General features: G+C 44.1%; 1 protein-coding gene across 4 annotated transcripts in view; it reads right to left on the bottom strand.

The window, feature by feature from the left end:
• glmna (glomulin, FKBP associated protein a) overlaps window positions 1–12,565 on the bottom strand; it is a 50,271-nt gene extending 37,706 nt beyond the window's left edge. For 2 of the 4 annotated variants that reach the window (XM_085983341.1, XM_085983338.1), the window contains exons 1-3: window positions 8,895–9,016; window positions 3,311–3,379; window positions 2,502–2,627 (exon numbers count right to left, since the gene is read on the bottom strand). In XM_085983341.1, coding sequence (XP_085839467.1) covers window positions 2,502–2,627; window positions 3,311–3,349 — 165 coding nt within the window. In that variant the 5' untranslated portion in view covers window positions 3,350–3,379; window positions 8,895–9,016. The other 2 variants (XM_085983340.1, XM_085983339.1) reach the window with 2 other exon arrangements.
• Window positions 12,566–12,856: the final 291 nt, after the last annotated feature.

Genomic DNA, 12,856 nt, shown 5'->3' with positions numbered 1-12,856 from the left:
TCCAAAAAACTGGTTTGAAGTGTTTAAACAAGGAGTTGTATGCTTCATTCTCAACTCCAAGTCACAAGGTTGTGAGTTCAAGTTACATTCGAGGTCTTCAGCATATAATCTAGGCTGTAACTTCAGTGCAGTTGTGAGGAAGTGATAAGGAAACTTTGGTTTATCCGGAGGTTGTATGTCCGGAATACTCGATCTAATGGCAAAAATCAAGAGCTGTTTTCTATAAGTATTTTTAGATCTCGTTCTTTTTTTTTTCCCCAGTCAGGCACTGCAAGGTCTGTAGCTATAGCAACAGCTTCAGCTAGAGATGCTTGCAGCTGCAGCTTTAGAAGCTGTTGCTAAGCAACAGTGTTTGTTCTCAGATACGGAGATGAAAACCTCCGTATGCTTCAACATTAACTTTGTATGTCCGGCAGTTTTGATAGATCGGCAAGACGCCGGTCCAGTCAGTGCCAGATATCACAAAGTTTCCTGTACATTGTCGGAGGTGTTGTTTTGTAGATGACAAGTTAAACCGAGCCCGTATCAACCATCATTAAAATACAAAATTAACTACACATTCATCTCATTTATAGGGAGGGCTTCACTGTGCTTAAATTGGCTGCTGTATTTGCCTACATAAAAACAGTGACAGCGCTTCAAACATAATTTATTGGTTGCAAAGTACTTTAGGACATCTTAAGAACATAATAAGATGCTATATAATTGCAAGTTCTTTTTTCCTTCCCGCGTAAAGACTTTAAAAAAAGAGACTGTTTATTCTTGGCCTTCACTCTTCTGAAAACTTTAAGCAGGGTCACTGTTTTAATCTTTTCAATCAAATTCCATTTTTATTACAAATTTTTATTACATTTATGGATCATATTTCATGGTTTTCCATCTATTTATCCATGAAAAATGCAAACTATTGCCCTCATTTATAATTGTTTTTAAAAGACAAAAAGGTTACTATGGTGCTATAATAAATGCATGATGGGATTAACTGCTTAAGAGACCATTGTTGCCTTACCATGGTCAGTTTTTTAAAAAAAGGACATAAAATCATTTAAAACAAAACTTGTTCTTCACATCAGATAACTAAAATGCTAGTGACATTAATTATGGTACTAGCTCCTTTAAATTTCATGATATTCAATTGGAAACTTGCAGTTTAAACTTCGTCACTGTAGAATTATATAAAAGATGAATATTGAATTATAGAAAAGATCACAGAAAAGTAATCAATATATTAGCTATTACTGAATGGGGCCAAATGTACACTGATCTCAGATAAATTGTTGGATACGGATTCTAAAATTTATTAATTTACTGAAAGATTCCAACATTCATACACCAAAGATTTATTGAACCAGAAGATGGTTTATAATGGGAGATAGAAAATGCGTTCCTAATTAAAAATTTTGCAGTTCTGAATGTTAAAGTCAAGTAACAGATCTTCCTCAGCTTGGTGTTTTTAAGTTATTTGCACTTCATGAAAAATAGTTGATTTAGAAGTACAGGTAGACTATCCTTTATCCGAACTTCCGAAAACCTCTAAAAACCGAAAGTTTTTTTGTTCAGCGTAAGTCGTGCGCACGACATGACCAGAGTGGCGCACGACTTACGCTGAGCAGGGCAGAGGGTCACAGAGTTCCCTCCTGGGTAGGAGATTGCAGGCCGAGCCAGGCAGTGTGAAGGAGGTACTGGGAGAGTGAACCCAACAATACAGCGGCCCGTCCGATATTCTTTTCTCCCCCCGACCCGACCCGAACCGAACCACGGCCCGTCCGATATTCTTTTCTCCCGACCCGACCCGAACCGCGGCCCGTCCGATATTCTTTTCTCCCCCCCGGACCCCGACCACCCCCCCCAAGACCCCCCCCGACCTGAACCGCGGCCCGTCCGATATTCTTTTCTCCCGACCCGACCCGCGGCCCGTCCGATATTCTTCTCTCCTCCCCCCCCGGACCCCCCCCAGACCCCGACCACCTCCCCCAGACCCCGACCACCTCCCCCCCCCCCCCCCCCAGACCCCGACCACCTCCCCCCCCAGACCCCGACCACCTCCCCCCCCCCCAGACCCCGACCACCTCCCCCCCCCCGCCCCACCCCCCCCCACCAAGACCCCCCCCGACCTGTCCGATATTCTTTTCTCCGCCCCCACCCGACCCCCGACCTGATTTGCGGGCCAGCTTAGTAGGAGTCAGCCGATATCCGGCTTTCCAGAGAAGCAGGAAGGGGAATGAGACACGGAACAGTCGCAAGAGGTAGCCTGAACTTTTACAATTTATATTAAATACAAATTTCCCAGTCTTATAATAATAGCTTCTGAAATCCGAAAAATTCCGAAAACCGAAACTCAGCTGGTCCCAAGGCTTTCAGATAAGGGATAGTGTACCTGTACAAAGTTTCAAAGTAAGATGCTTCTTATTGCTAACCCAGTTACTTTTCGACAGAAAGCAAGATAATTAATAGTATATCTATACAAAACAGAGTAGACCTGTTAAAAGTTACAGTCGCACCTTGTTTTGTCCATCTTGTAGAATTTCCAAAAGCTTAGCTGCATGCCCTTCTTCCAGGCACTGGCGGGCAGCTGACTGAAATATGCTGTGATCTTCATCTTTAAACTCTGTTTCGGGTAGACCTCGCTAAAATGAGTAAACAACCTTTTTAATCCGCGTAATGTGAGAAACAATTTCAGACAATTTTAACTGATGCTACCTAAAGTAAAACATCTGCATATAGCATTACGGTACAATGGTCTACCACAGTGTAACTATAAATGTCATGATTTATTACTGGTCTACAATTCATCCCCAGAAACTAGTTTTGAAGTAAGCCTTACGCTGCAACGATAATCTCAAACTAAGAGGATTTTCTCCTTACAGTTTTGTGCTGGAGCCAGTGACTAAAATTAATCAACTTCTATTGTATTAAAAAAAAATAATCAGGCATCCTGTAGGTTATTTTCAAATGTTAAATATATTTAATTACTTTTACAAAATGTTAACATTTCATGACAAGCTGAAATACTAACAGAAGCAAATGTGCAGTAAATCATGCTTTAGTAGTCATCTGTCCAATTGGCTAAGTCTCTGATAAGATGGAATGTCGGCATTAATTATTGTAAAAATAAAGCTCTTAAAGGGTCTGGAGCCTAACTAACTGAGAGTCACTTCTCAAATTTGGCAATATTGAGGGTTAATAAAAAGAAAATAGTGATCAATACTCGCAGAATTGCTCTATTGTCATCTCCAAGGCGTAATTGTGCATTTTTGCTGTATATGAATAGCAACATGATGAAAGGATAATAAAAGCTACTAGTACTTACACATCGCTCAATTACCCCTTGCAGTTCTTCTAAAGCCATTTTGATGCTGCTTTCTACCCGCACTTAGAACTGGAATATACAAGAAAAACACACGAGCGTCAAATTTGAAGAAGGAAAGTGCATAGTAGTCCCTCTACAATTATATTACTATCCCTAATCATTTTTGTAAATATTTTTAAGAGTCACTCCCCCAACAGCTCAGTTGATGAATTAATTGCCCACTGACCAGGAATATCCCAGATTTGAAATATGCTAAGTTAGTTCATTTCAACTGGGGTAGTGGTATGAAGCTGAACTAACTGAGATTCACTTCTCAGTGAAGGCAGAGAGTGAGGCAGAGGGGGTGTGTGAAAATTCAGGGTTCCCACTCTGCGTTTACATCAGTTTTTAATTTCAAACCCCAGCTACAGGTACATGGATAGCACCCTTCTGTCACCTCAGCTAATATCAGCCAGCTTACACAGACCAGAATTTTTAACCTAGGCCATTCTTCAGTTGTATGGCTCAGTGCCATAACATACACAACATATTCACCCACTGAGCCATCAGGGAGATAGTTTGGCCGGAGTTTTCCAGGGTGGTAGCGGGTGCGGTCGGTGGCGGGTCGGGTGGGAAAGTTGTTACTTTTGACAGCGGGTCAGGAAGCTGCTGTCATCCCACCGCCACAGGCCTTTCCCCCAGGCAGAGCTGTCATCGTGGAGCCGACCCGACCGGTAGCAGCGGGCGACCTAACTGAAATCATTATCAGGTAGTTTACGGGCACTTTAGAGCCATTTTCCACTTACTTTTAAAATTTCCCTGCATGGCTACGGGATTCACGCAGCTCGGGAACCACGTCTGTCAACCGGAGGTGGCAGTTCCATGGCCATTGCTCCAGCTGATTACTTGACAGCATCAAATGTGCCAATGTCCCAAACTCCTCCATCACCATCCCTGGGTATGTCCTGTCCCACCGGCAGGACAGACCCACCAGGGGTGGCAGCACAGTGGTATACAGTCGGGAAGGAGTGGCCCTGGGAGTCCTCAACATTGACTACAGACCCCATGAAATCTCACGGCTTCAGGTCAAGCATGGGCAAGGAAACCTCCTGCTGATTACCACATACCGCCCTCCCTCAGCTGATGAATCAGTACTCCTCCATGTTGAACACCACTTGGAAGAAGCACTGAGAGTAGCAAGGGCACAGAATGTACTCTGGTTGGGGGACTTCAATTTCCATCACCAAGAGTGGCTCGGTAGCACCACTGCTGACCGAGCTGGCCAAGTCCTGAAGGACATAGCTGCCAGTCTGGGCCTGCGACAGATGGTAAGAGAACCAACACGAGGGAAAAACCTACTTGATCTCATCCTCACCAATCTACCTGTCGCAGATGCATCTGTCCATGACAGTATTGGTAGCAGTGACCACCGCACAGTCATTGTGGAAACGAAGTCCCATCTTCACACTGAGGACACCCTCCATCGTGTTGTGTGGCACTACCACCATGCTAAATGGGATAGATTCAGGACAGATCTAGCAGCTCAAAACTGGGCATCCATGAGGCGTTGTGAGCCGTCAGCAGCAGCAGAATTGTATTCCACCACAATCTGGAACCTCATGGCCCAGCATATCCCTCACTCTACCATTACCATCAAGCCAGGGGACCAACCCTGGTCCAATAAGGTGTGTAGAAGAGCATGCCAGGAGCAGCACCAGGCATACCTAAAAATGAGGTGCCAACCCGGGGAAGCTGCAACACAGGACTACATGCATGCTACAAAGCAGAAGCAGCATGCTATCGACAGAGCTAAGCAATCTCACAATCAACGGATCAGATCAAAGCTCTGCAGTCCTGCCACATGCAATCGTGAATGGTGGTGGACCATTAAACAACTAATGGGAGGAGGAGGCTCCATGAATATCCTCATCCTCAATGATGGTGGAGCCCAGCACGTGAGTGCAAAAGACACGGCTGAAGCGTTTGCAACCATCTTCAGCCAGAAGTGCCGAGTGGATGGTCCATATCGGCCTACTCCTGAGGTCCCCACCATCACAGAAGCCAGTCTTTAGCCAATTCGAGTCACTCCACGTGATATCAAGAAACGGCTGAGCGCACTGGATACAGCAAAGGCTACGGGTCCCGACAACATCCCGGCTATCGTGCTGAAGACTTGTGCTCCAGAACTAGACGCGCCTCTAGCCAAGCTAGAGTACAGCTACAACACTGGCAATGTGGAAAACTGCCCAGATATGTCCTGTCCACAAAAAGCAGGACAAATCCAATCCAGCCAATTACCGCCCCATCAGTCTACTCTCAATCATCAGCAAAGTGATGGAAGGTGTCATCGACAGTGCTATCAAGCGGCACTTACTCACCAATAACCTGCTCAGTGATGCCCAGTTTGGGATCTGCCAAGACCACTTGGCTCCCAACCTCATTACAGCCTTGGTCCAAACATGGACAAAGGAGCTGAATTCCAGAAGTGAGGTGAGAGTGACTGACCTCGACATCAAGGCAGCATTTGACCGAGTGTGGCATTAAGGAGCCCTAGTAAAACTGAAGTCAATGGGAATCGGGGGGGGGGGGGGGGGGGGGGGAAAGCTCTCCACTGGCTGGAGTCATACCTAGCACAAAGGAAGATGGTTGTGGTGGTTGAAGGTCAGTCATCACAGCCCCAGGACATCGTTGCAGGAGTTACTCAGGGCAGTGTCCTAGGCTCAACCATCTTCAGCTGCTTCATCAATGACCTTCCTTCCAACATAAGGTCAGAAATGGGGATGTTTTCTGATGACTGCAGTGTTCAGTGCCATTCACAACTCCTCAGATAATGAAGCAGTCCATGCCCGCATGCAACAAGACCTGGACGACATTCAGGCTTGGGCTGATAAGTGGCAAGTAACATTCGTGCCACAGAAGTGCCGGGCAATGACTATCTCCAACAAGCGAGAGTCTAACCACCACCCCATGACATTCAACGGCATTACCATCGTCGAATCCCCCACCATCAACATCCTGGGGGGTCACCATTGATCAGAAACTTAACTGGACCAGCCACATAAATACTGTGGCATCAAGAGCAGGTCAGAGGCTGGGTATTCTGCGGCGAGTGTCTCACCTCCTGACTCCCCAAAGCCTTTCCACCATCTACAAGGCACAAGTCAGGAGTGTGATGAAATACTCTCCACTTGCCTGGATGAGTGCAGCTGCAACAACACTCAAGAAGCTCGACACCATCCAGGACAAAGCAGCCCGCTTGATTGACACCCCATCCACCACCTTAAACATTCACTCCCTCCACCACCGGCGTACCGTGGCTGCAGTGTGTACCATCTACAAGATGCACTGCAGCAACTCGCCAAGGCTTCTTCGGCAGCATCTCCCAAACCCATGGCCTCTTTCACCTAGAAAGACAAGGGCAGCAGGCGCGTGGGAACACCACCACCTCCAAGTTCCCCTCCAAGTCACACACCATCCTGACTCAGAAGTATATCGTTTATACTGTCTCACCTTGGTCCTCAGAATCAGACCACGATCAGCCCCAACACCAGGCATACCAGCAGCACCAACAACATCATCAACCTTCTCCACAATCACCTGATGCTGCACAGGACAGAGGGCATCAGCACCTGAGCACCTTGCTGCCCAGGAGGCCAGGGATAGCCTCATCATCGCCAGATTTAGTTAGCTTTACGCTGTACACCCATATGGCCGCCACATGATGCACCAGTTTGGCACGACCCCACACCAACACCATAAAGCATCCCTACAATGACCAAGCTATTTCCTTTCACACTCATCACCATTGCTGAGGGTACCGTTATGTCTCACCTTTCACTGCAACTCACTAAGCCAATTCCAAAGGTGCACACAAATCTGCCCAAGTCCAGAAAGTGTTGAAAATAAAAAAAATTATGTTTGACACATTAACAGAAACTTTACATAAACATTGGATAAAACACCCAAGTGGCTACCCTTCTGTGTTGTTAGTTGGTATGCTTACACTAGGATGAGGGTGAGTGTGAGGGGTGGCTAGTGAGATGGGGATGTGATAATAGAGAGAGATAGGAATGGGTGGAGGTGCATTGGAGAACCTGGGTGCAGCCCTCTGCCTCTGTACAGTCATTGTCAGTGTTTGCAGCACTTCAATGCTGTAGTGCACTGACAGCACTATGTTAGATTAAACATCAAATGTAATGTGGCCATAGTCCCATTAAAGATCCTGGCTGAAAACGCGTCATGAGTGACGTCACCAGATCCGCTCCATCTAATTGGGCTGGGTAACGCACTGACGGGCTTAATAGGCCCCATTAAGGTAAGTTCATTTCCAACAGCAGGATGGAGCCAGCAGTGGGATCACGATCCCCCACAGACACCTGCCGCACCGGACCCACTGAGGTAGGCAAAATTCTGGCCTATGACTCAGATAACAAGTTTAGCTTTCATTTTGGCTAAACTGCACATTCCCTAAAACTCCCATATGATGATTGAAAATAGTAGGAGTTATTGGGACAGTTTGCAATAGGTGCAGGCCTACAATACAAATCAGAGTTTATCTAGGAAGTAGCTGAGCCATAGAAACTAGCAAGGTCCCACGTTCAATTCCTAGTCTGTAGCAAGGTGGCGGCGATCTGGCAACTCTGCACAGATTAGGAATCAAACATAGGACTTTCCTTTACCATTTTCTTTGTTCTTGTTGAGCCCCATGGTCCCTTCATACTTAGCAAAAAGTAAGATTTGTTGGGATCAGGCAGATCTGGATTAGTTCCCAGCCTGTCTCCAAATCATACCCCCTCTGCCTTTGGTAAAGCTGCTCCAAGACACACCGTGCACCTTCCTGTCAATGCCATGGAGCAGCCCAGCAATTGGATCTCCAATAGTTGGCTGTCAAAAAAAAATATGCAATGGGGGAATGCTTATGAAATAAAAGTTCACTTACCAATGGGCAAGACCAGCCAACTCATGTGCTGATTGATTTTTCTCATAATGCAGTGGCACATACTGTAAATACCGAGTTTCCTGCACCACTATGCATTCAACTGCAATTTCTAGGTACAGCACAGCTTTAGGCATGCAACCAAATGAGCGATTAAGCTCTTGAAATGCCAGAATTACAGAGAAAACATGATTGGGGCCGAGGTTCGGCGCGAGGCCACATCTGTATCATGTTTGAAAGTCTACCAGTCATTTGGAAACCACAAAAAGAGAGAGGAAAAAAATAAATCTGCTTTTGAATTGCTTGGTCCCGGACAACTGAAAAGCTTCACACTGAAGACCTGCTAACTGTTGACACTGCATGGTTTAAATTATGTGGAAATATTTATTTACCTTCTCAATATTGAGAAGAGGGGGGGGGGGGCGCGGGGATCACTTTGCTATTGGTCATGGAGTGAGATTTAGGATGAGGCAGATTGCATGCGGATTAAAATCAACGGAGTTGCATTTAATTTTCCAAAGCATCAAAATAAGTTGCGATTTTAAACCACTTGATAAGATTTAGGATTGTAATATGAGAATGCAGACAACACCAGTAAACAACCCACCCCCAATCCATCAATTGACTGCAATAACTGAAGATTCAATGGGAAATGTTTGCATTCAATACCGTCATCAATCAGCCCACTACCCCCTCTCCCGACATTGTTCCACCGGGCCCACTGCGCACGTGCAGGCCGCTGACGGTTGGGGTTCAAACCGGAGCGTTCTATCCTCTCCCCGCGCAGGTTCCCTTACCTTCCCATCGCAGCTGCGCAATAGCTCCGACCGCGCGCGTGTACGCGCGTTTTGACGCAATCTTACGCTGTAAGGGCGGGACTTTCCCCCGGTCACGAGGTACTCCAGGGCACGCCCACAGGGCAACTTTTAAAACTCACACAAGTTGTAAGTTACGATAGCAAAATACTGCAGATGTTGGAAATCCGAAATAACAACAGAAAATGCTGGAAAAACTCAGCAAGTCAGGCTGGAGAGAGTGGGACCCCTGCCGTGTAGGCATGAGGGCTTGTGACTTTGTACAAAGAGCTGAGAATTGAGCTCTGTAATGTCATTCACTGTAAAATGTTCAAATTTTTAAAAAAAGTTTAAAGTTACTTAAGATGTTGATTTACAGTTGCTACATTTACAAAGGCTGCAGAGGAGGGTGTGTGTTTTTTTTGTACTGGAGAAGTAGTTTTTAAAAAATAAATCATCCTTATTGCACTATTGTTAAACCAGGGTTGTCAATATGTTAGGATTGAGGTTTGTGAATTAAAATGAAGTTGTAAACGTATTTAAAGATTTGCAATTGTGTTTATTTCTTTTGTGTAAAATATCACGTTTAAAATCAAAACCTATAAGACTTAGATGGGTTTGTTGTCAAAAGATCTGTAAGTTGTTAGGTGCACTATTTATGATCAAGTCAGAGTATCATAGATTGAGGGCTTCCCCAATGGGTCAGAGGGTAAATACACTGCCTAACTTGATACTGCACCTCTATTCCAGGATATAGAAATAGGGTGTGCCATAGACCAAAATTCCAGTATTCTGGCTGTGAATCCCAATATTCTATTTCCCTTTTCAATGACTTCTTCACTTGTCTCAACATTGAAAGTGATGAGTCAACTATAGCTCTCAAGTAACAACAGAAAAACGCTGGAAAAACTCAGCAGGCCAGGCAACATCTGTGGAGAGAGAAACAGAGTTAACGTTTCAGGTCAAAACCCTGAAGGGATGTTGTCTGGCCTGCTGAGTTTTTCCAGCGTTTTCTGTTGTTATTTCGGATTTCCAGCATCCGCAGTATTTTGCTATCGTATAACTCTCAAGTCCCTTTCAAAGTTTCCCTCTGCAAATTCTAATTCCTTCATTGTTTGCCCTCAAAACTAGCATTCAAAAATAATTAATTTTGATGTGTAGCACTTTGGGATATCCTGAGTCATGATAGAATCAAAGAATGATATAGCACAGAAGGAAGTCAGTCGTTCTTTGAAAGAGCTGTCCAATTAATCCCACTCCCCTGCTCTTTCCTCATAGCCCTGTAAATTAATCCAATTCTCTTTTGAATGTTACCATTGAATCTGCTTCCTCCACCCTTTCAGGCAGTGCATTCTACATGACAACAACTCTTGTTTAAAAAAAATGTTTTCTCATGTCGCCTCTGATTCTTTTGCCAATCACCTTAAATCTATGTTCTCTGGTTACTGATGCTTCTGTCACTGGAAACAGTTTCTCCTTATTTACTCTATCAAAACCATTCATAATTTTGAACACCCCTACCAAATCCCCTCTGAACATTCTCTGCACTAAGGAGAACAACCCCAGCTTCTCCAGTCGCTCCACACAAGTCCCTCATCCCTGGTACCATTCTAGTAAATATCTTTTGCACCCTCTCCAAGGTCTTGACATCATTCCTAAATTTGCCCAGAATTGAACACAATACTCCAGCTTATGAGCTCAACTCCTTGAGTGGGGCTTGAACGGTATCAGTTGTGGCTCAGTGGGAGCACACTTGCATCTGAGTTAGAAGGTTGTGGGTACAAGTCCCACTCCGGAGACTTGAGCACAAAATCATTTCCGTGTAGTACTGAGGGAGCACTGCACCATCGGAGGTGCCCCCCCCCAGATGAGACACCAAATGGAGGCCCCCGTCCACCCTCCCAGGCAGGTGCAAAAGATCCCATGGCACCATTTTAAAGAAGAACAGGAAGTCCTCCCGGTGGCCTGGCCAGTACCCATCCCTCAACCAACATCACCAAAACAGACAATCTGGTCACCGTCAAACTGCTAATAGGATATTTATATTTATATAAATTCTTTTTATTTCTTACCTCTATTGCTCTAATATGCAATAGTTTGCATTAGCCAGTATCAGCTGCAAATATAATAACCATTAAATTTCTGTACTGTCTTATGCTATCATATTTCTAGTGATGTTTAATGACAGCCTTTTAACATTTATCTCCCCTTATTGTTTGTAACATAAAAATTGAAAAAATACACAATAGTTTAGCACACAGGAGAAGCAATTAACATTAGGAGTAAAGAAACAATTGCTCTGCCAAAATCAATATGTATTACATAATAACGCGCTCTAGAAGATGACAGATGTTTGCTATTAACTGCATCAACATAGACTACCATTTCTAGTTAATGGAGAAGCTAAATCAATTGATAATGCATTAATAAGTTTATTGAATACCATGGTATGTCCTAGAATACATTCAGAATATGTGAACTCCTTGCAAGCTTTACTATATCCTGATATTTCTCTGCCATACGTGGTCTTGAACTGTCATAGGAAGCTAGCCATAGGCTACAAAGCTGTATACTATCCAGCCCCTGGTTATGATTAGCTTCTTTGGAAATATCTAGCAGCTGTTAGAGCCTGTTATTATGTAATACACATTAAGCTGGGTAATGTGATTGCCTCTTTGTTGCTATTATTAAGTGATTTTCCTATATGCTTAACATATCTACTTCTCAATTTTTAGTAATACAAATAAAACTAGTGTAAAATATCAGTTATTATTAAAGGCTTATTTTCAGTTTGACAGTATGGCATAATCCTTTTGTCCCTAAGCAGATTATTGCTAATTAGAACAGAAAGCTGGTGCACAGACTTTAGATGAATTTTGTAACACATACAGTATTCAAAACAAACATTTATTTTTGCCCTTACAGTAACTGAAACCTAAACATTGTTGGTTGGCATGACCTTAGATTGTTGTTAAATATCTGTGATACATGTAACATATCTCATGTACTTCTTTTGACACAAGCTACTATGCTTTTCTTCAATGATTTGAATGCTTTCCTGAAACCAACAAATGCGATCGTGCCCAGACAAACAGTCATATCTAATAGTTATGTGCTGGCAATAAACAAATAACATTTCAGGAATAACAACAGAAAATGCTGGAAAAACTCAGCAGGCCAGGCAACATCCGTGGAGAGAAAATAGAGTCGATGTTTCGGGTCTAACCCTTTTTCAAAACTGGAAAGGAAATGAAATAGATCGAAAGGCAGGGCTGGGAGGGAACAAAAGAAGTGAAGAGACATTAAGAGGTATTCAAAACCAGACGAGATGGTGATAGGACTAGTGGAGACAAAAGACGGCTTCAGATTAGGTGTGAAATGCTCTGGCAGAATGAGAGACAGCTGCCATGTGGGAGAGAAAAAAAATAATTCAGGATATTGTTTTACTCACCTCATGACATGGATTTGGTGATTGGACCACTTATCATATCTGAGTTAGTACTGACTCTGTCTGGCAGTATGTGACATCCTCCTGATAGAACAGCTCCTGGAGATGCTTATCTCTCATCCGATCCTTGATTTGATACCTCCTATGCAGATTCTTATCACTGCTGCAGCTTCTTCATTGGACAGCTCCTGGAGATTTGTCTTGTGTAAGGGTAAAGGTTTAAAACATTTTTTTCCCTGTTTTCCCAATTGGGTCTCCCTATACCACGCAGCATCCGTGGTGACAGTGTATGTGTCTGAAACCGGATGGTAGGAGATGTCCAAAAGAAGATAACGCTGACTCTTCTCTGGTTCTCACTTCCTGTGGGGAAGCAACTTGCCTCCATTCAA

This window comes from Somniosus microcephalus, chromosome 3, assembly GCF_052327205.1.
Source record: "Somniosus microcephalus isolate GS21.2 chromosome 3, FLI_Smic_1.0, whole genome shotgun sequence".
In the NCBI taxonomy this organism is placed as follows: Eukaryota; Metazoa; Chordata; class Chondrichthyes; order Squaliformes; family Somniosidae; genus Somniosus; species Somniosus microcephalus.
The sequence above is the reverse complement of the archived record's forward strand: the minus strand, read 5'-3'. Positions and strand labels throughout refer to the sequence as shown.